Source organism: Rhynchophorus ferrugineus, unplaced genomic scaffold (assembly GCF_030347505.1).
Source record: "Rhynchophorus ferrugineus isolate W39M unplaced genomic scaffold, kcgeb_rfMv2 rfM2, whole genome shotgun sequence".
Taxonomy (NCBI): domain Eukaryota; kingdom Metazoa; phylum Arthropoda; class Insecta; order Coleoptera; family Curculionidae; genus Rhynchophorus; species Rhynchophorus ferrugineus.
Window position 1 is genome coordinate 22,944,956 of NW_027472581.1, and position 23,760 is coordinate 22,968,715.

The 23,760-nt window shown below is 29.3% G+C and overlaps 1 protein-coding gene and 1 long non-coding RNA gene across 2 annotated transcripts in view; one reads left to right on the plus strand and one right to left on the minus strand.

The window, feature by feature from the left end:
• Osi23 (DUF1676 domain-containing protein Osi23) overlaps positions 1–5,065 on the plus strand; it is a 52,243-nt gene extending 47,178 nt beyond the window's left edge. Inside the window, exon 6 of the mRNA XM_076396777.1 lies at positions 4,211–5,065. Within this exon, the coding sequence (XP_076252892.1) occupies positions 4,211–4,368 (158 nt within the window). The 3' untranslated portion in view covers positions 4,369–5,065. The remainder of the gene's footprint in view (positions 1–4,210) is intronic.
• LOC143191568 (uncharacterized) lies at positions 2,940–4,032 on the minus strand. The gene is made up of 4 exons (XR_013004547.1): positions 3,844–4,032; positions 3,590–3,775; positions 3,284–3,524; positions 2,940–3,175 (listed from the first exon to the last, which is right to left on the minus strand). It is a non-coding gene; the product is annotated as an uncharacterized LOC143191568 (long non-coding RNA).
• Positions 5,066–23,760: the final 18,695 nt, after the last annotated feature.

A 23,760-nucleotide genomic window follows, 5' to 3' on the forward strand; every position in this document is an offset into this window, starting at 1 on the left:
ATTCTTATCTGTATAAATTGCGGGATAGGAAAGGACCGAGATAATTGCTTGGAGCAGTTAATTTCAAATGTGTTTATATTTTCCAAGAGTAGTATAAGCGAGACAGAGATGTATATATATATATTCATTCACGTTCTAACTTTAAAAAAGAAAAGGAAAAAAAATTAATTCCTATTAACATGTAATAAATAATATAAATTTAAAGGAAGTAGAATTACTTTTATACTGAATATTCTGTGGATTTGTAAAAAGGACTGAAATAATAACACGACAAATATTTTATCGTGTTTTAATATATTAATTGCTATTTTTAAATAACAAACTATAATAAATATAAATAGTACAATACAGCTTAAACAAAACCTAAAAACTAATGATGTTCAATAACCATAAATACTAAATAAAATAATTTTACTTTTCAAGATTTTAGGAAAAAAGTTTTGACAAACAAAAGGCTTGGGCAAAAATCGTGAGTTTACCAGCCCAAAGTATTACCTATTATGCCAGTCAAAAGTATCTTACTGTTTATCATTTACAATTTAATTTTTTTGCCCTCGAAAACTAGCGTTCCAAAATGCTGCTATATTAATTTACAATATATGGTTATTCACAAGCAAACTACAAAAAATATTTCGACGGCATAAATTCGGCGCATTACTTTCAAGGTCGCGCCTAAGACGACACAGCCACATTGTTTAAAATCAGTCGAATGAACTAGTAGAACCGAAAATAGTAACTAAAAGTAAACAACTGGAATAGTCGATAATAAATAGTAATAAAATCAGTCGGACCGAAAATAGTGACTGAAAACAGTCACTAGTAAAAACAGTCGAACAAAAAATAGCGACTGAAACAGTGGATAGTAAAAAATAGTCAATTACTAAACAGTCGATAGTCGATTTCAGTCGATTGTTTCCAACACTAATCAATCATTAGATCAATCTATTAGAATCCATTCATAATGTCATATTGGAAACTCTTAGACAAAAATGAATTTCAACAACTCATACATAGATTGATTCTTTTTAATTTAAACATCGATCTGGCCTTTTTATTTTTATGGATATATGTTAAGAATCGATGTTACTTCAACGATTTCTAAATATTTGATGACTGCAATAATCATTTAAATATATTTATAGATGTCATTATTAAAAAATTAATCATTACATTATATTAATTATTGAAATAATATTATATATAATTTTCTTACAAAGGTCCTATTATATTCTATGTATTATAGAATTTATATAGCAACTATTTTTGTGAAATCTTAATTTTATATAAAAAATTACTTCTTGTTTTTTATTAATTTATTTAATTTTGGAAACTGTTGGATATTAGTAGGAATACTTTCGTAAACTAATGCATAATGTCCCCAAATATTACAAATACATTTCAACTTCGGAATGTTGATGAGGAATTATATAAATATACTTGTATATAACTTAGATTACAACAATTTACAGAACGATATTGAATATTACTTTTAAAAAACTACAGTCAAACTTTTTGCAACCGTATAATATTTGCTTTTTCTTAGCAAAGAAAAAGGAAAATCGTAAGTCGATCATCGATTGGAAGATCTCTAAGAATAAGCCATTGTGTCCGTAACACAGCAAGAACTTTTTTAGTAAAAAAAACAAATCGAGCGAATATATTTTTAAAAATTCCGGTTTATATTAAAACTTTAAATTGAAATTAGATTTATTGTATTATAAAAAATATTGCCCGCTGATTTTGGAATACATTTATTTGTTGCATTTTATTGATAGGTATCTAAATACAGGTACTATAGGTAAATTAAATTTTTTAAATTTATCTAGAATTAATTAAATTTTTATAATTTTGATGGGTTGGCAACAAAGTAATTCCGTTTATGTAGTAACAATGAAAAATCGCTATTTTTAAAAAGTTAAAAAATGATTTAAATTTTTCTAAATATTCCCTTTATATCTCAGTACACTTGGTCAAGCGATTCTCCAATATTTTGTCTTCGGAAGTCAGAGTCATCAGGTTGTGAAAATATACACCTTTCAACTTCTTGATTTAATGTGAAGTGCTTCCCACATACGTTCACATAAGTCAGTGGGCCTCAGTCCTGGAGCTAGATTTATCTGGGTTGAATATTTGCCATTCAGCTTACTAAGTGATGAGTGAGTAAATTAGAGACAACTCCAAAAAACGTCCGCCCATTTTAGCCTGAAGTTAGTATTAATAATAATCGTATGAAGAAATGTTTGGTTTATTTTTGTATTTGTTTTAATGCATCAATAGAAACGTATATTTACATTGATTGTAAATTGTGTTGATTCATGGTCGAGGTTATATTTGATATTCCTGTTTTTGCCTTATACATTATTGGAAATGTTTTGATAATATTGTCTAATCAACTCTAATAATTTAACCGGTTCAACTAGCGTCTGACATAAGGCTTGCTATCTTGAATTTGATTAGTATCCATTGGTTAATATACCTTGAATTTGTCATTTATCGTTAAAACATTTGCCCTATAGTGTGTTTTCAACATTAATATAATTAATTGTAAAGCGTCCAAATTCATATCAGGATGATCATTTTGTCAGGCTGTGATTATCGTAAAAGTCAGTAGACATAGTGTCCTTAATGCAGTACGGAACTGAAACTTCCCGCTACACCTTGTTTGTTGTATTTTATAGAACGTCCTTTTCTTAATGTGAATAATAATAATGAATATTGGAACACAGCTTCATCTACTTTTTTTTATATATAAATTATTTTTTATAAGTAAATATACACAAATTTGATAAATAATTGATTTAATGTTGAAACTATATATATCAGGAGGGAAATAAATATTGAACATTTTTTGAAATAACACATTTTATTTAAAAAATTATTGAATAAAAAAAATAATAAAAATAATTCCTATATGCCTTTCTATTTTTATAAAAGCACCATATTTAAATTAATTAACATATTTGCATAGTTAATAAGAACTCAAAGAACCATATAAATAAACATTACCATAAAAAAGACCAAAATCGCTTAAATCAAACCCAGCCAATTTAGTTAAAACCAAATGAAAAGCCACCACTATATATGAAAGCAGTTAAATTCTCCAAAAAATCAACTATGATCGCCACTGTTCTTGATCCACAAACCTCATTAATGAATTGACTACCTCGAGCTTTCCCTTAACATATTGTACATTTACTAGTCTAAAACGAATGGAAGATCGTATTCTTAAGCTGAAAGAAATCTCAGTCAATACATTCTTATTTTTACAAAACAATTCATTTACCCATACTTTTATATAAAAATTCATTGTATTTTCTTTGTTATTAGATCATTAGGGGGTTGTTGATAGTTTTATATTTTGTTTATTTGATCCAGGTCTACTTTTGTTAGCAAATTTAATTATTTCATAGGATCACTGTACACTGTTCTTACATCTTAGCAAAATGCTGTTTCATTTCTTCTTTGATTCTGTGAATTTCACATTCTTCGACTTTCACTCTCAGCAACTTATAGCTACATCTTACCTATAAAATAAAATTGAAATAATTACTAAAATATATTATGTTTAAAAGAAATGTCTAATTATTACCAGTTACTATATACAATTTTTGCTACTATTCTTGATGGACAAACTTCATTAATAAATTGACTACTTCCAACACGACAAGAATAATTTTCTTCTCTGTTCTTATTATCATTAAATTTTGGCATATGTTGATACTTATTCGATATCGTTGAAAATGATATGTTATAAATTTGCCAGCTAACATTCGCACTGTAAATAAAATTGAAGCTGTTGGATTTTACTACTTTTAAAAATTTTACCTTACAATCTGCACTTACCCTTGGTCTTCCATGTATTAGAATCAATGTATGTTAAACCACCAAGAATAACACGACAATTTAATTAGTATTACTATAGAATTATTAATGTAACACAAAATATAAATATTCTAGATTTTTTTGTTGTTTTTACTTTATCGACTCGAAAAGATTGTACCGCCATTAGAAAAGGAAAGCCATATAGTTTAATCTTTTCTATGGTTGTCTATGCAGGATAGTGCACATGTGCCTAATCCGGAGATATTTGTTAAGCAATGTATCCTGAAATATTAAATTTGAATATATTTTATTGTAAATTATGATTTTAAATTATATACGAGACTATTAAATTAAATATTGCTGATTTTATTTTTAACGCTATTTTTAGGGCATTATGACAGACACTGGCCTCATGAAGGAGGGACTCATGTGGACATTGGTTTTACCCACGATTTGGCTTTAAGCGGACCTGGATATTCTTCATATCATTCAACTTTATACCCACGAGAGGATACAGTACCAGAGACTTCTACTTTAGTTAATTAAAATTTAAAGTTATTATTATTTATATTTTATTAATTAATTAATTTATTTATTTATATTAGATATAATTGTATTTAAGTATAAATATACTATATTAATAAATTCTTCCGCTAACTTTTACCTCATATTCTAAAAATGTAAATCAATAATCATTTTAAACTTAAATTGAATTTTCTTAGCTGTTTTTTTTTCCTTTTTGTTCTTAGAGAGATATTGTAAGTTTTCAAGTTGTCCAATATTTTTACCCTTTTTAATAATATTATAAATAAGTATTGTACTAATAAAAGTAATATATTGAGTATTGAGTGATAATCAGTGATAATGACTTTGATGCGTTGTTATGGATGCATTTTTTTTGAATAACTGTGATTCACATGGTGTTATTATGTAACTATACTAATATTAGCAATTTTGAATGAGCAATATATATTTTTTTCTTTGAAAGATATCGAGTTTTGATCCAAATAAGTGTGGACTGTGAAAAATATTGATTAATTTTCTTAAATTAAAATCGAGAGTAACCAAGGTACCTGAGAGTCATTGCTGGTTGGATCATTTATGACAATTTTTAACACTATTTATTGTGAGCTCTGTATTATCTTACTGTAGCCTGATTATGTTATTTTTATAGGTATGTTTTGAATATTAATTAACTTGGAATATAATAGACATTAATAGACAATACAGGAAATATAAATCAGATTGGTGTTTTATTTATATTATTAGGGTAGTATCAACTACTGTTTTTCAATCCTGATGAGTTATTAAACAATGTTACGATACCGTAGGCAGCGTTATTATCTCTGAATATATTTAATTAAACTTTTAATGCAGATTAAACCGCGTGGGATTATATGATAGATGGTGTTTAATTAAATCTTACACAAAAATCATTTTGATTTATAACTAGAACGAATATTTAGGATATATTGCTAACGTTCAGTTTATATTTGATATATATTTATGTAGATTTTTCAAATTTCTTGTGATTTTTTTGTAAATATTTTTTTTTAATTTAAAGCTCCCGAAACGTTCTTTGATTTTAGTTTAATTCACTGTCATGTCTTTCATCTGTCGTGAGCTTTCTTGGCCGCCACTTGGTCATTGACGTTAAAATAACTAATTTAAAATCAATGAAGTCAAAGCCCACAATTGGGATATGACGGAGCATCATCATAAGTTCCTAAAGCTGCTTCAATTACAGACAGCACAAGCCCCAAATTCCAATTTCCAGTTGGAAGAAAATCACACATACAAGTATTAAAACCTATATGGACATAAGGAATTCAATTATGGGGATGTTCTGCAAAGAGTAACATAAATAAAATACAAATTTTTTAGAACAGAATCCTGAATTCCAATGCTTGAATCCAAGCATTGTAGGTGCCCAGTTGAACAACAAGAGGACATGAGGACAGACTCCATTCTCATGTCAACATTGAAGTAATATAATTTTTGGATAACATCCGAGCAGGACACATACTCAATATAATTAAATCATTTGATCTTATATAGTGTAGTGTAGTGGCAGAGAAGGGTGGGAAAAAGGGCTGAGTTAATACGTAAATATTATTAGACCAGGGACTAAGATAGGGACCTCCTATATATGTATCTAGATTTAAGTGATCGACGACTAGTAATAATGTACTAAATAAAAAATATTTGCGTATAGGACAGGGAATTACACTTGTTTTTTTTAATATATTGTGTATCCTCTCCTATACTTCAACAAGTCCCTAGAATCAATTTGCACCAAAAACAATTTTCTTTAGACTGTTCCTGGGTACTGGTAATTCACACATAGTTTACACAAGATATAAAGTGTTACATAAAAATACAGACTTTATGTATGTCTTAGAAGTGAATTAAATCGAAACATTTTCAAGGCTGCTCACTAATAAACAAATCCATCAAACCGCGTACGTACTGAAAACTTATTTACTGATAACGTAACCATTCACAAAAATGTAAGGGTATTGTTCTCTCTTCAGACAATCAGTTATTTATTCTGCTTTGATGAAAAAAAATAGAGATTACTCTGGTATGGAGATAACATAGTTCTGTCTTAAAAGAATAGACGCACGGCACTATGTTACCAACGGATTATTAAACAAATGTTTGCTCTGTGATAATTGTTAAAGCCGAACTAAACTGATTTTGTAATAAAATAATACTCTCTAGCGGCGCAACACCTGTTAGATGAAAGTGAAACTGTAGGAAATAGTATTGATAATCGGAGACGTAGCTGATAAAGTGCACCTGTCCTGGATAAGTGAAAACTGAATATCTAAATATCGAAATATTTGGTTGGGCAGCTTGGTGGGATTGATATTCTAATATCTAAGGTAATTAAACATATTTATACTTAATCTATTTAGGTTTATTTATAATTACCTAAAATTTTGCATATTACTACGTTTTCGGCAAGACATTTAATATTAAAGGTTAATGTCTAAAAAAATAACTATTCAGAAGAACATTTTTTCTGAATAATTTTTTTAATTCAAAGTTATGAAATGTGAAGAGTTGAAAACATTAAAACCTTTTATTTTATTTTAAAACTTTTACTGTTTTTACTTTAAATTTTACTTTTCGCTCATCTTGCTCCTTCGAACAACTGTATCCGCTAAAGATAACACCTTCTTCTTTGTGGTCGTTTTCCACTTCGGACTATCTTTTACACAGTTTTTATCTAAATTTCAATGAGATATGGTTATGAAATTGGTCCTTTGGAGACCATACATCTTGAACTGAAGTTTCTTCTTCCAGCCAAGCTAAATTGTGCTGTTTGCATCAGTAATCGAGGGTAATTTTCAAAACATGGATGTTAATGGAGCTCCTTCAGACAACATACCATTTGTGACCTTATATATACTTTTTACTGAACCTTTTACTTATTCCTGAATATCCACTTAATTACATTAAGGAATGCTTCGATCAAATGCGGAAAGCTTGTCAATCCAGCTCCAATCTGTCCTCTTTTCTGAATAATCCGTTACTCTTGGTAAGTAATTTGATCCGGTCAAATGAATGCATTTAAGAACCAACAGCCTTGTGACATCTCTAGAACTCCACCGACAATACCAGTTATGAAATGTGAAAGTTTTAAAATACTAAAAGCTCTTATTTTACGCTAAAACTAATTTGGTCTATTTGGGATATATAATTGAAGCCCTTTTATCATTTTATTTTTGAACTAGGGTTGGGAACTATCGACTGAAAACAGTCGAAGCAGTCGATAGTCGCAAAACAGTCGACTGAGTCAAAAAACTAGATACTGAAAATAGTAATTACTATTTTCAGTCAAATGCACTGTTAGACTATTTTTATTCATTAGTGATGTCAGATGAAGATGTACGAACCCTTTCCTGAGTAATTTTGAGAGAGTAAAGGACGGAGATAATTGCTTGGAGCAGTTAATTTTATATGTACTAATATATTTTGATGATTTTGATGGGATGTACATATTCCTTCACGTACTAACTTTAAAAAAAAGGAAACAAATATTACTGAATACTATTAACTTGCAAATAATAATTTTATTTTAAACGAAGTAGAATTATTTTTATATTTGAATACTCTGTCGGACCATAAAAATGAATGGAATTTTTCTATCTAAATAATTTCTTTCTAAATGGAATAATTACAAACGTTTTATCGTATTTTAATATGTTAATTGCTATTTTTAAATAATATACTATAATAAATACAGACAATACAAAAGAACTTAAACAAGGCCTAAAAGCTAAAGAAGTACAATAACCATAAATACTAAAATACTTTTTAACTAAAGTAAATGCTTTGTTTATTATTGAACGGAATCTGCTAATCTAATCTTTTTACCCTATTGCATTGACAATCTTGAAAATTATCGTTCCAAAATGCTGCTCTAATATACAGTATTTTGTTACAAGCAAACTACCAAAAAAATTCACACAACTATATATATTACATATAAATCTATGTAAGCATAAATTGGGTACATTTTTGTCAAGGTCACGGCCAGAACGACAGAGCCAGATCGTTAAAAATCAGTCGAATGAAACTAGTAGAATGACTGAAACAGTCGATAGTAAATAGTAACAAAATCAGTCGGACCGAAAATAGCGACTGAAAACAGTCGACTGAGACAGTCACTTCAAAAGTAGTAAAATCAGTCAAACCAAAAATAGCGACTGAAACAGTCGATCAATCGATAGTCGATAGTTCCCAACACTACTTTAAACGAATATTCTTCAGATTATTGAATCATTTAAATGTCATTTCTGACACTTCCTCTTTAAGCCATGTGGTGTTCTTATCTAAATAACTGACGTGGCCTATACAACATACGTTTTGGTTTACCTTGAATATTCATCTAATAACGATTAGGTCCCAATAGATTTCCATAAACATACTTATATGGTGTATCATTATTTTTCGTTCGTTTTATTCAACCCGTGGCTCTGAATTAAAGTATAAACAGATAGTGAATTATGTCTTATATTTCAAGAAACCATGCCAGCTTGGTGCGATAATAGTTAAGACAACAGGACTGTTACCTTACTGCTGCTTTTGGTGCAACACTGAATATCGCCAAAACATGAATTAGTAAAATTATGTATAGTATTTGTAATTTTGATTGTTCGTAAACATCGGTATAAAATCCATTAAGGAAAACCATTCCTAGTAACCAGGTTGGGTAAGATCGGATGTCTTCTGGGATGGTCTATAAGTTGCGCATTCGCCAATCACTAGGCTAATCACACACCATGATTGTTTTTCGGAAGATAACTAAAATAGTTCGGTTCTAATCAGATAAAATTTTCTTATTATATTAAATTATTGTAATCAAATATAACAAAATAAAAATACAAAGAAACCTAAATCTCTAAGATCTAAGACGGATATTCTTTATCAATTTTTTTTAGTTAATTACATCTTACATCAGATATGTTTAGTACAATCTTAATTTACAATTAATTTATTACTGCTGTTCTGTTATACTTGCATTAATACACAAGCAAGGCGAGTGCGGGATTCATACAGCAGTATATATTTCCCAAAAGTATATTTCTTTATCAGATGAAAACATGTATTGAACACTCTATTATATAGTCTATCGGAAGTATAATTTAAGACGTCAAAACGTCGCAATATTGTCGCGTTTAACGTGGACTTTTAGTTCAATTTAGCTTTCATATATTACAACATTCTAATACAAATAAAATAAGGAAAGAATAATGTTAAAAATATCATTTATTTTAACATTAGAGTTCAATGTTTACTGCTGATTTGGGTAGACTATATTAGTTATACTAGTTATACTTACTTAGTTATAGTAGTTATACCACCACAACTATAACTAATACATTATATAGCCAGTCAGTTGTTTGTGAACAATTCGCCGGTCTTTTGTTTTGAGCAATATGGTATTATATTCTGATATACTGATTTATCAAAAAAAACTGTAATAGATAAGTATATTCGTTGTGATAGTTATATCTAAATTTTAGGGATTATAACGAGAGTATTATTAATCTATTATATTTTTATACGTCGTCATCGTAACCTTTTTACAGCAGCAATAAAACTGAAACAAATGATATGGGTTATATGCATTTACTAGCTACGTTCCTATTAAAGATAATTAATATGATGTCAATAAAAGTAAGCCATAAATTGATTATAGATTTTCTAATGTCGAAAGTAAACATTCGCAGAAATGACATACAGATTCTTTATTTGCGAGGGTTATATTTTGACTGATCGTATTTGCATTGTAATAGTAGGCTTAATTTGTTTTTATTTTTTGTTACATTTGAAAATCTCCTTTTAACCAACTAAGTGTTTATATGGATTAAACGTGTGGTTTCGAACTACGGTCCTCGGAGTTAAACCTAAGTTAAATGAAGAGTGGCCAACTTTGAAACCATCCCCGAAAATATCCGGTCTTACCTAGCCTGGTTACTGGTGTGACTGGGATGGTTTCCTTGTCATTTTTTTCACTCTTGCCTATAGACAATCATTATTAAAAATAATCGCGGGTATACCTTTACAACTGTGCCCAGGCGGGATTCAAACCCTTGATTATCGTGGCTGCGGGAGGATCGCTTTCTTGCCTTAACCATTGCGGCTGCCAAGCCTATTGTTATTAATTCATATGGTTAGTATTTTTATTATATATCCTTGAAAAACAACATCATCCAAGATATAATGAAATAGTGTTATATTTTACATTCCATATATAAAATATTTGCGAATTGTTAGTATGTCATTAATTGAATTAGTGATAATCTAGAAGGTGCACGAAATACTGGAATAAAGTACCTATAGAGCAACTTTAATTGCTCTTGAAAGATCACTAAAGGGTTAAAACCACTGTAGTTAACAATGTAGATTATTGTTAATACCTAGTAGAAATATGACTAGTAGATAGCAAAGATAAATTTCTGATTATCATAGATTAGTATTCATCCGCAATTAATTTTTTTCATTTCTCCGCAGTCATATTGTGTTACTAGTTAATCCAATACATTAGCAATTTTGTAATTTTTCTAAGGGCCGTTAAATTTTTTCTTCCTTAAAATGGTTCGTCATAGTAAAATTATGTTATATTATTATATTATTAAAAAATGCAAAAAATTAAACATAACAAAGTTGGCAGTTAACATGTCTCGCATAACATGTGTTTTTGATATTTTAAGGAGATTTAACTTTAATTGTTTTTTTTTCATTACCTAAAATTATTAATACCAGTATAGATAGAACATCTTTTGCAGCGATTAATAGAATATTTTCCATAAAATAGATATAACAATGTATATTACTGTTTATATATGATAAATAAATATTCAAAATTGTTGGGTGCCCATTCAAGCTATTGGTAATTTTAAGCATTTTTTTAACGAGGTTTATCGTGTATAATATAAATTATATAATCACAAAAAGTTTTATTATTATAAAAAGTTATAACTTTTATCGAATGTGATAGTAAATAATATTATAGTAGCAAATTAAATCTTTTTTTAAAACTTTATCACATATAATGATACTACTTGATATTTATGGGATTAAACAATTGATCAATCAATCAATATAAGTTCAGATAAATATGCCATTTTGATCAGATACTTTTTCCTATTGTTCCGCTAAAATCATCACTGTAGAATTTATGAGATTGATTGGAGAATACAGAGTGAGTTACTAAATAGGTGTATATTATCCAGTATATATATTTAAAATATAGTATAGACTATAATGTGCGTAAAAACTTCCTAGTAAATTTCACTCAATTACTGCCGAATTACTAAAGATATATATAAATAAATAAACATATATGTCATAATATTTCATACATGTTTAAGTCGATTTTTATGTTTTACATTGATTATTGAACAACCTACTGTATATTATGTAGATATAAAAAAATCAAAATAATAACTTCGTATCGAATTCTAAATATAAATATTTCATTAAGAAATTCTCAATGCTGACTATATGCCATATATTTTTGTAGCATTTTACTGCAATTGTCATGTCGGTAATTACTTGACGCAATTAGATTTTTATGAGGTAGGTTAAATTATACAGCATGACGTTGGTATCGCCACTTATAGCGTCAATGAGGTGAAAGTACCTGATAGACATATTTGTTCATACTTTGAACATATGTTAAATTTGTTAGATACTCCATTTAGTTATAATGATATTAATATTTGCATATATTAACAAAATAAATAATTAACGTATGCTCAGACTGCACTAGTTATCTTTTACTTTGTATACTGTTCATATATAAATAATGCATAATAATATATTGTTACGTAAAATGGGTTTATAAATATTACCTTATATTTTAAATAATACATGAAATAAATAAATCTAGCTATCCGGTTTACAGCCAAATCGTCGAATTCTTCTTCACTCTCCAATACATTTTTTTATGTAAACAGAAAAAGTGATCGAGATTAATCTAATGTACGATTTGTCCTATGCTTCAAAATAGGCCGTAGTTTCGGCGATCACCTCTTCATTCGACGAAGATTTCTTCCCAGCGAGCATTCTTTTGAGATCTGGAGAATGGGGCGGATGAGGAAGTAATTCTAACCCCAATTCATGCATTTTGGACCCGGTGAATTGTCTTGGTGAAGCTGCACTTTCTTTTTCTTCAAATGCGGCCGTTTTTCGGCGATTTCGTCCTTCAAACAGTCCAATAACGCTATGGAATAGTTGGTGTTGATGGCCCTTATGACTTTTGTCACATATGGACGCTAAAATTCGGGTTTATTACGCTTGATTATCTTCAAACACTGCTCCGAATCATCAACTCGTCGTTTTTGGTCAAAAGTGAGCTCGCGCGGCACCCACTTTGCACAGAGCTTTCTCATACCCAAATATTCGTGAATGATATGATGTACACGTTCAGTTGATATCTTTAGAGTGTCTGCTATTTCATTCAGTTTCAATTTACGGTCATTCAAATTCATTTTGTAGATTTTTTAATGTTTTCGTCGGTAACAACTCTTTTGCGTTTTGGCGTCCACTGCGTTCACCGTCTTCGGTGCTCATTTCACCACGTCTAAACTTAGCATACCAATCCTTGATGGTTGATTTTCCTGAGGCAGTGTCCGGAAACTTGGGATCAAGCCAAGTTTTTGCTTCAACTGTATTTTTTCTCTTCAAAAAGCAATATTTTATCATCACTCTAAATTCCTTTTTATCAATTTTGTTTCACACTAACAAAAGTTGCTTCACTTAAAATGCTATAATTCACAAACTAATGATCCGAAAGCTGTCAAATTTATACACGCATCTCTTTAGGCTTATGGCTAACTAATAAACATATGGATTTAATTTCAATAGCCCCATCTATGTGTCAGGCCGGGGATTTTTCAATTGACCTGTTATATTGTCTTAATGGAGTATTGTATAGATTTAAACACTGCAATACATTTTCATATTGTCAAGTGCTTTTCATTGAAAAGTAAGGCTATCACCTTGAAAGTATATCAAAAAAATATTATTTATTATTTGAGTAATGTGCGTGTTTTAGGTGAAGTTGGGTGTGTTAAAGGGTCGAAATTACGTGTCGATGGAGATTTTCAACCACTGGCCGATAAAATGTTATTTCAAAAGTTCAATCATTTGTTGATTACAATATTGGTGTTACACTCTCGTCTAAACTAGGAAGCTACTTTGATTGATCGTTTTTATATGTGTGAATGTTTTAAATGAAGCATAGTTCTAGATTTTTATTCTCAGATTTCTGCAATTATAAAATTATGCATTTAAAGGTTTCACTATAGTAAATCCATCAAAATAATTATTCAGTCGCTCATTAGGAGGGACTCTTCTATGGCCGTTTGAATTTTCTCTTCTCAGTCTGTGTTGATTGAGCTGATAAACTTAATTCAGCCATTGTTACTTGTTTTGGCATTATCTTCCTTCTTCTGTTTTAAAATTATTTCGATAATAAAAATTATTATGATATACAGCATTACACATTTTTATAGAAAATGTAAATTTCCACAGTGAATACATGACATTTCGTCTACATGACAACACGTCTAGACACATCTAAAATGCTCTGCCCTTCTAAAGTTCTGCAGTCCCCGCTCTACCTTCATTGACAATATGTTGTGTTCGTTGTTTGCTCGTCAGTTTCATCGACTTTAGTTTATTTATTCCTTGCCTCCATGTTTAAATCGCTGCTTATTCTTGAGATCCTCTTGATCACGAGATTAGTGAAATAGAACTTTCAATAAATTTTATAAAATAAGTGTTTGATGAACTGTTTGATTTTCGCGAAAACTATTTATTAATAGTTTAATATTATATAATAATTCGCTATAAAATGGGGCTATATGTAAAGAAACAATGAATTGAAAAATACTTAAAATAAATGTATAAGATAACAAAGCCCTGACAGATCGATTTTTAAACCCAAACAATCCTGACCCTAAATTTTCCTTGCAGCGATTAAACTAATTAAATTAAATAATGTTAATTGGCGGTGTGTCATTATTTTGCAACATTTCGTTTGGCAAACATCAGCAAAATGTTGGTTTGGTGAACAAAAACAATATCTATACGGCTGAACAATCCTGAAAGTTTCTATTTGATTGGATCTTTTAATTTGTCTAATTAGTAACATCACATAATGAAAGCTGAAGCAGATACATTTTATTCCACTTGTTAGTTGCTTGTATCTGGTACTATAAATATTATAGTTAAATATAGCAAATTGACTGGCGATTAGTATTATAGTTTTAAACAATAATTAATTAATAGAAACTAGGAATGCTGCTTATTAACGCCCATTTCAATAGATATTACGTTGTTATAGTCTAGGATACTGTTACTGAGTTTCGTTTATTATATTGAAGCGCTATATAGTGTTGTTGATTATCAACAAATAATAATCTATGGAAATTTTAATTTTCCCTGTTTAATTCAAAGAAAACGCTACAAAAAGTTATAGTTATACTTTTTATCTAAAAGAATCTTTTAGCTTTTTAAGAACTAAACATATCATATGAGAGGTCCTAGAAACATTGTAGGTAACTGTTTCTATGGTGTATTGGTTAGAACGTTAAGCTCATACGCAGAAGTCGAGGGTTCGATTCCCAACAGGGCAGCACCTTTTCGTGTTCTAGTTTGGTTGGAACATTTACCAAACCACCTAGACTAAGTATCGGACTATAGGGCCTGAACCGTTCATTTCTTCATACAGGCTGTATTTTTACTTGGGCTATCCATTGTGATACTTTATAAAAAAGCTGCGTAATTTTTTGAGCAAATATCTAATATTAAAATAACATATTTTTAAGAAATAATCAGTGGAAATGTCTAAACTATCGAATTTAACTGGTCGGATAGCTTGTATAACAGTTGGCTATAAGTTACTGTTAAGAACTTATACCGTAGACTTGCATTTATTTTTAGTAGTTCACGCCAGTCTTGAATTGGCTCACTTATTGGTGGAAGGGAGCCAGTAGAAACAACGAGTATGCAACACATTTTGTCGATCGTTATATAGTGGAAATATTTATCTAATTAACTTTAAAATTACATTTGTCCCTCTGCGCTTTCTATTTAATGTCTTTAGTACTTAAAAGACAAGTAATTGCTAGGTGTTTAGGGCAAGAAATATTATGTTTTAGATAACTGGAAGCAATTATCGGGGGTTGATTTGAATAACTTTCAATTCCAATATTGTACGCCGTACATACTTTTTTTAAATATAATGCATACTTCGTTCAATAATTCTTAAAAGCCATTTTTCTTCAATGATATGAGTTTTAAATTCATATATATAAGGAGAACTAAGGATAAAATATTAAGTTTTTTAGTAGATCAAAATGCTACCAGGAATATTTTTTTACCTTTCAGATATTTATAATTCTTCTTTATATTATTATAGTAAAAATTGAACTTTTCTTGTTTTATATTTGTCTGAAAACATTTTGGGAATATAAATAAGAAAAACGACCAAGGAACTTTCTTCTATTCCTCCATTGTTACAAATTAATAGTGTATAAAATAAAGTTATTGGAGCTTTGCGAGTTTAAGTTTTCTATAGATTTCTTTTAGTCTGTTTACAATAGAAACTTCTTTATAATTTAAAGTTTTATAAACGCGGACATTAGAGATGTCTACACAACAATTTATTCAGAGTGATTAAACAGGTTTTTAAGTTAAAATTAGTATAAAACTGAAACATTATACTTTGTAATTACTTAATTACAATTTCATTATGCAGCTTTAAAAATGCATCAGATTATTTTTGAATATTATCGGGAGAGCAGATTACTTTGGATTGTTGTTTGTTTTTTTTAACAAAATGGATGAATATATTGATTAATGTTTAATGTTACTAATTTAAGCCAGGTTACTAAAAATGCTTGAATTCCTCAACTTTGGAGGTACTACTCTGGCAAGTCAACAATCTGCCCGTGGGCAATAAGTATTATCGTTTGATTTCTGTTATATAATATAACCATCCTAATATGTAAAAGATTACTTCAGTTAAGTGATCTACTGTACAATTTATAATCTAAATCTTATTCTAGATACTATTCTAACTTATTTTTAAGTCTATCCTAACGTATTCTAATGACTATTCTAACTTATTTTAGAAATTATTAAATTTCACTCTATGTGTCTATTAACCAGTTCGTATGGTAGTTTGCGTTTAAGTCAACGCACTTCACTGTCATCGCGCACATTTAACTGTTTGGCGAGTGCATTAGGATGCACTAATAGTCTTTCAGAGTACCTCGCACTAACACTTCGAATCACACTCATTAAGGGTTTTATAAGGATATCGACGATGACTCGCAACACTTTATGCTGGAACCTCTGGAGGATATCTATGTTAGATTTGCTAGTAGTACCCCACAGTTCAATACCATAGGTCCAGATGGGCTTATGTATTGACTTATACAGCAAAACCTTGTTATCTAATGATAATTTAGATTTAAGCCATGTTTTTTGTTTTTGTTGTTGTTGTTGTTTTATGCTTTTGTTTGCGTTTTGTCACTACATGTTTTTTCCAAGTCAGACGTCGATCCAAATGCATTCCCAGATATTTAACGCTGTCTGCTTGCGGAAGTTCATGATCATTTTACTGAGGGACAAGTTCTTCTGCAAAGGGTAAATGTCATATGGGTAGATTTTGACTCATTTGCTTTGATACGCCACGTTTTCAATCACAATTCGACTTTGTTAAGATGAAGTTAGAGGTTTTTTGTGACCAATATGTTGGCTCACCAGTAGAAATATGCTGTAAATTATGTGCCTTCATTGCTTTGACCAATTCTCTGCCTTTTGGTGTTATTAGTCTAGAACCACACATAACATGTTTTGTATTGTAATCTCCTCCTGCAATGAATCTATTATCCAGCGTGTTAAAGAAACCGTGGTATTGTTCTGCCTTGCTGTTGTGTTTAGGTGGACAATATATAGCACTAATTGTTAATGGTCCATGCTTTCATTAATAGTTACACTGGTGGCTTGTAAATATTCCTCGCTGAATTTCTCTCTTTCACAGTGTCTTATGTTTTCACGGATAATTACTTAGTTATCAGTCAAATTTAAATTTATTCCAAAGGATGACTTAACTTTTCTTAATAATACCGAGCGTTGTTTAGCACACGAATTATTTTCTCAAGTTTTTTTTTAGTATTTACTCGTAATGCGTATGAACAAGTCACTTCTAAACTGTGCTGAACGCCTATAAAAAGGACTTGTTGGTCTTCAAATCGTCAATGTTTGGATTTGATCGGACATACAATTTTTTTTCTAGAGCTTGTCGAAAATATACATTTTCATTCTCAATTACAATATCCCTAAAAAAATTCTTTCTTTTTCTCTTAGTTGCAATAGTGTTATCACAAGCTTTTAAAGATAGTTGGCGCTAATGCTAATCGAAGATACTGCTTAGTTAAAATCATAGAATAAAGAAATTTAAAAGTGAAAGTTATATGGAAAAATCGGGTCCCACGTTTAAGCTTTTCGGAATCCCCGTTACGTGGCCAAATGTAGATGAAAAATGCAACAGATATATGTGCGCTTCTCTCTCGTTCGACATCGGTAATAATAATTCTAACCTAAGCAGTTAACGGCCATTTTTAGGTGATATAATTTATATTGTTGATTTACGTAAAGTTTTTCGGTATGTATTTTTATATATATTTGATAATTACTTTATATTATTCTGTGTATTTTAATTTATTAGTGTAATAAAAAGAAAACCTTAAGGGGATCTCTTATGATTTCCTATGTAGGTCCAGGAAAGTTTGTAATTATTTTAAAGATAAAGACTATAGACCAAAATGTGGAAGGTCATGGCTGAAACAAGATGTAATTCCTACTAGTAAATTAAATAGTAAGTATTTTGTTAAATAATAATGATTTATTGCATTGAAATAATTAAGCTTTGTCTTTACCTTTGCTATAAGACAAGGAACATATGCCCCCAATGGCAATATTAAATCACTTAAGTTTTTTGAGGCTGACCGATATATAGGAGATTCTTCTACTCCAACAAGACCCAGAAGTAAGTATATAATAAGAAACTTATGTTTACTATTAGAGAATGGAGGCAGGCTTTAACTTGAAATTTATATGATCATTTATAGATAATTCAGCCTGTCCCATCAGTTTCGTTTCAGGTTGAATAAAAAACTAATGACTTTATCCTTATTGAAATGCAGTGGCAGAGGATATAAACTATTAATGATGATATTCTGCCCGCCTTCTAGAAGAACATTAATGCAGATACTGAATAAGGTTCCTTTTTGCTGCTGGAGTAGTAACCTCTAATTTTGGTTGTTAGTTCAGAAACTTGACTGTATAGACCGAACTGCAGTTGTCATATTTGATAAAATGTACCTCAAATTAGATAGGTTGTTAATTTAGTTGATTCTAAAAAATAATACAACAGAACCATTAATAGTTATATTTTATTTTAATGTTTGTTTTAGGTTTGTTTTAAATATTAGAGAGAAAATAATATCAGTGGATTACGAGTTTTGGGTAGTGGGAATATCTCTGTGATTATATCAATGTCTTTATGGTCTAGGAAAATTTAATATAATTGTGATATATCATTAAAATATATTTAAATATATTTATTTTTTATTGTCCCAGAAAAAATTAAACGAATTTTTTTTAATTTCCCGCTATAATTTTTTACTATACATTTTTAAATTTCCCGCTAAAATTTTTAAATTTCCCGCCGTAATTAACTGTCATACGGCGCATGCATAAGCGCCCTCACACGGGGATTCCGAGCGTAACTTAGAACCAATTTTAACATAAGAGATGTTCTTCTAACTTTCTTTATTCTATGGTTAAAATTGACTGCTAAGTTAAATTGACATATTCACACCTGTAAAATATATACTTTTAATCAAATTCAAAGCTGTACAAACTGCATTCTATTGTTAACTGCAGAATATCATAAATAATAATTAAATTTTTGCTAAATATAAAATAAAATAGAGTAAAGTAAATTTCAAGAAATATAAGGAATGTTATAAATAATTAAATATTATCAAGAAATTTATTTGAAAAATACATTTTAATCAAATATTTAATCTCCAAATATATTTAATATTTCATATTATTATTATTCATATATTATATTTTAAAATAAAATGTATCAATGATAATGCGGAATTGAAAATATTTGAGCGACCACCAAAAAACATAGTAAACATTTTTCCAAACTAATCTTCAAATATTTTAATTATATTTTCGAAGAATCTGTAGGTCCGTTATATTGCATAACGGAAAATATTTTGTACTAATTTATGGGCTGTTGAACAATGAAAACTTCAAGGCTGAAAACTCAGGAATCTTCCGTTGTTGCTTTGGATAAGTTAATCAAGTTGGTTTAACACATATATTTAATATTTCGGTATACGAAAAACAAATTTTAATCAATTATGTACATGTTATTCATTTTGTGTAGTAATCTTTTGTAATTTTCCTAATTTTATGATGTTGCGTTTATACATTTTGATATTTCAAAACAAGGTTATACGAGTTGTAGTCTAATACCTCAGGATATATTAATCTATAAGATAATCTCTTTAAGAAATTACATTCAAATTTCAATAAGATCTTGTATAAGTTAATAAAACTTTAAAGTTTTTTTGGGATAAAGAACCAGAAGCAAGAACACATCAAAATCTCAGATGGTATTTTGTTAAAACGTCATGACGCCATTGTCGATTATTTTTAGACAGTCTGTTTGAGTGGGTAATTAGTAATGAAAAAAAAAATAAAACATTCAACAAAAAAAAATTGGTACAATTCTCTTGACACCTAACACACTAACCTAATTTCTTCCTAAAATGTAATGTTATACAATGCCTATCAACATCTTGGAAACCAACGTATAATTGACTAACCAAGAATACACTACACAAGAAATCAAGCATCACAAAGTTAATCAAATGTAATGACGTATGATTCACCTCGAGAATCCTCGGTATTATAGAGGGGCAGTTCAGATAGATCTTGAAAAGCAAACAAGACCTGCATATAAGGATAAGATTCTACTGAAATTAACTGGGTTCTCGGAAGAACCTCAAATTATATTTAGACATTTCGATATTTCAATATTGTTTCGCCTAAGGCTTTTTCCTGCAAATAGATTATAAATAAATAGTAAATAATTAATAATATAATATAAATTATAAGAAAATAAATTTAAATTGGGGTACTGAGTATAGGTGAAGAGATATTTCTTATTTTTGTTGAAATTAAACAATTCTTAAAAATTGAGGAATTTGTAAGGTTTAGATTTATTGCCATATGAGTTTATAGGTAGGTTAGCTATTTAGATTGTTGAAAAAAGTAAAAGTTCTACCAAGCTTGATATATAATTTGATTTTTGTGATGAATATCAAGTGGATTTTATTTCTTGTATCAATAAACATTTAGAAAGTTGCAAATTAAAATATTTATGATTTTAAACTGCAATTTAAAGGAACGAATATCAGAGTATTGAAAGGAATATTGACCTTTGATTTCAAGAATTTGATAGGTAATATTTTCCTTTACCCAAATTGTGAAATGTAGGAATTAGGAAAATAGGTAATCGCGGTTTAACTGGAACAACTTCGAAGTTACATATGGAGTTTATTAAGAAGATTGACTAAAACACATAGAACAAAAGAAGCCATAGTTGACCTGCATCGTAAAGACAGCACCAAAAAGTAATCTTACGAAACAACAAGTTTGGCTTAAGTAAGCGTTAAATTGAAAAATGATTAAATACTCTTTTTATGGCATGGAGGAAGTAAGAAATGATGATAATGGAAGGGCTGGAAGATATTAGAATACTCATACGAAATTCATTTCAAAAACAGATAATACATTATTTTGGATTTTGTAATAAAGAATACATTTGACTCCATTTACAGAAGAGTATGGACATATTTTGAAGTATTAGGTGATATGAAGTAAACAAGTATGGATGTGTAGATAATATTTGTGCTGACCCAAACAAGCGAGCTATTGTCGTTTTTTATTAATATTCGTCTTGCTTTTGATTAAATTCAAGCTCATTTTGGGGATTTTGGCATTTTGGGTAGGGTTGGAAGTTCTGAAATGGCAAAATTCCAAGTACTAATGTTAGAGTTATGTTAGTGTAGAAAGGGGCATCCAACGTGAATGATGTTGTGAATGTCCAATAATGAAGCAATGAGGCGAATTGGTCAAGCTGTAGAAGCTTTTGCAGGGAGCAACAATTGATCAGGTATATAGACATTATTGAAAAAGCTACGAAGCGAAAAAATCTTGTCAAAATATGTCGCAAGCTTTCGATAAAGCCTGGCATAAGAGACTCATGTATAAAATCATTACAATTTTACCGAAACAATACTCAATGTACTCTTAAACTCCTGTCTCTTAACTAAGATATCGACAGTTAAGAAGCTTCCTTAACAATTAATGAAACAAGAGCAGGTGTACCGCAATGCTTATTATAGGAATGCAGAAAAAATATCGATATACTCATATTTTCTGAAAAAATATATTTATATTTTTATATATATGATATATTTTTAATACTTATTGCAATAAAAATATCGAAAATAATATATCGATATTTTTTAAATATCGCATATTTAAATTTCTAGGGCAGATTGTCATGGCGTAGAATAGAGAAAAAAAATCTTAATGCGCTTAAGTTATTATATATTTCTCAATCTATATCATCTCAAATCAGTATTAAAAATGTTTCGCAGAGAAAAGTGGTAAAGGGCAAACGACATCAAAAATTAAAATATACGATCGATTACCAGTCCTGATTAGAAAAACTTGAAACCGCGAGACAAATTGCATTTCACAAACACTCCCCGTCCCGGTACAGTCATCATAAATAAGTTTCTTAAAGGATATAAATCGCCGGTTTATAACACAAAAGAAGTCTAATTAGGTGTGATAAATTGCTCGGGAATGCGTAGGTTACATCTGATAAGTAACTTTATATAAGGGCGAGGTGAAATTTAAAAATCTGTGTATTCTCTCGACGACGAAGAAAAAAGAAAACCGTAAATAAAATTCGTCGAATCACGGCTGTGTGTTAATGTTGTTTTCGGATTTATGGGATGAATATTAAAAGCTCCAGTTAGATATGCTGTTGCTTTCGAGTTGCTGTTTCAAAGACAGTTTCTGTAAAGAAAAACAACTTTTAAATTAAAGTTTAGTTAAAATAATTTAAGACGTCTTTTGTTATATACAACATTAATATTCAGATATGTTTTAGTAAAGTCATTTTTGTATATTATGTATTAGTAGCAGTTCAAGCATTAAACGAATTTATTCTGAACGTACAATTTTATGCTCAGAATTAGAAGCAATTGTTTATAAAAAATATTTTCAATATCAAAAATATGTTATTGCTTAAAATATTACTAAGTGAAGACTGAATGCACTACTACCAATTTTTCAAAATACCTAGTTGCTTTTAATTGTAGTAGTGTATTTCTAAAAAAGTCTTGTGATTAAGAGATCCTGAACTTTTATCCATTTTATAAAATTATATCTAAGAGTCTCCTTAGTACTGATTGCTATTTATTTAACCACAACCTATTCCTTAAATTGGACACTAAACTAGGGTTATAATTAATTAGTTAATATATATTAACTTTTTCATTATGTTAACAGAATAACGTATGAATGAACGGTTCCAGAAAACGTCCAGCCTTATCTATTCTGATTATAACTGTGACTGGAATGTTTATTGCTTACGTATCAAAAATAAATACTAAATTTAAACAATTATGCCCTTAGCAGGATTTCTGACTTCCATACCAATGGGAGCTAGTTTTGGGTATAATCGATATATTTTAATAATCGGTATAATTTTAGTAATGATAGTAAATAATTTTAACACTTTAAAACTTAAAAAAAAATAAATTTATTATGCCTGTATTTTGATGGGTGGTGATGTTGGCCCACGAGGGTTATCGCGAGCAATGGGTTATTATGAACGTGTTAATGTAAAGTATTCCTATAGAAGTTTTTTTATGTATGTTACATAACATTACTAAATTTATATATGAAAAAAAGAGAGGAGATAAAGATATTCTCATTAGTTTCTTGTTGATGGGAAATGTAACTTTGGTTATAAGTTACATTAAATTAAAAAAAACTGAATATATTTCGAAACAATCGAATCTTCAATTTTATTCACCAATTATGTGTTGGACAGACAAGATTTTTTTTATCTAATGCTAATTTAATTTAAGTAACATAGACGGGGTACACTCGCTCGCATTGTCAGGGTCGTACTTTTTATCATTATATTCGAACAACATGGATTGATATATATATATATATATATATATATATATATATATATAAAAGATGTTTTCTTTACAGGAACTGTCTTTG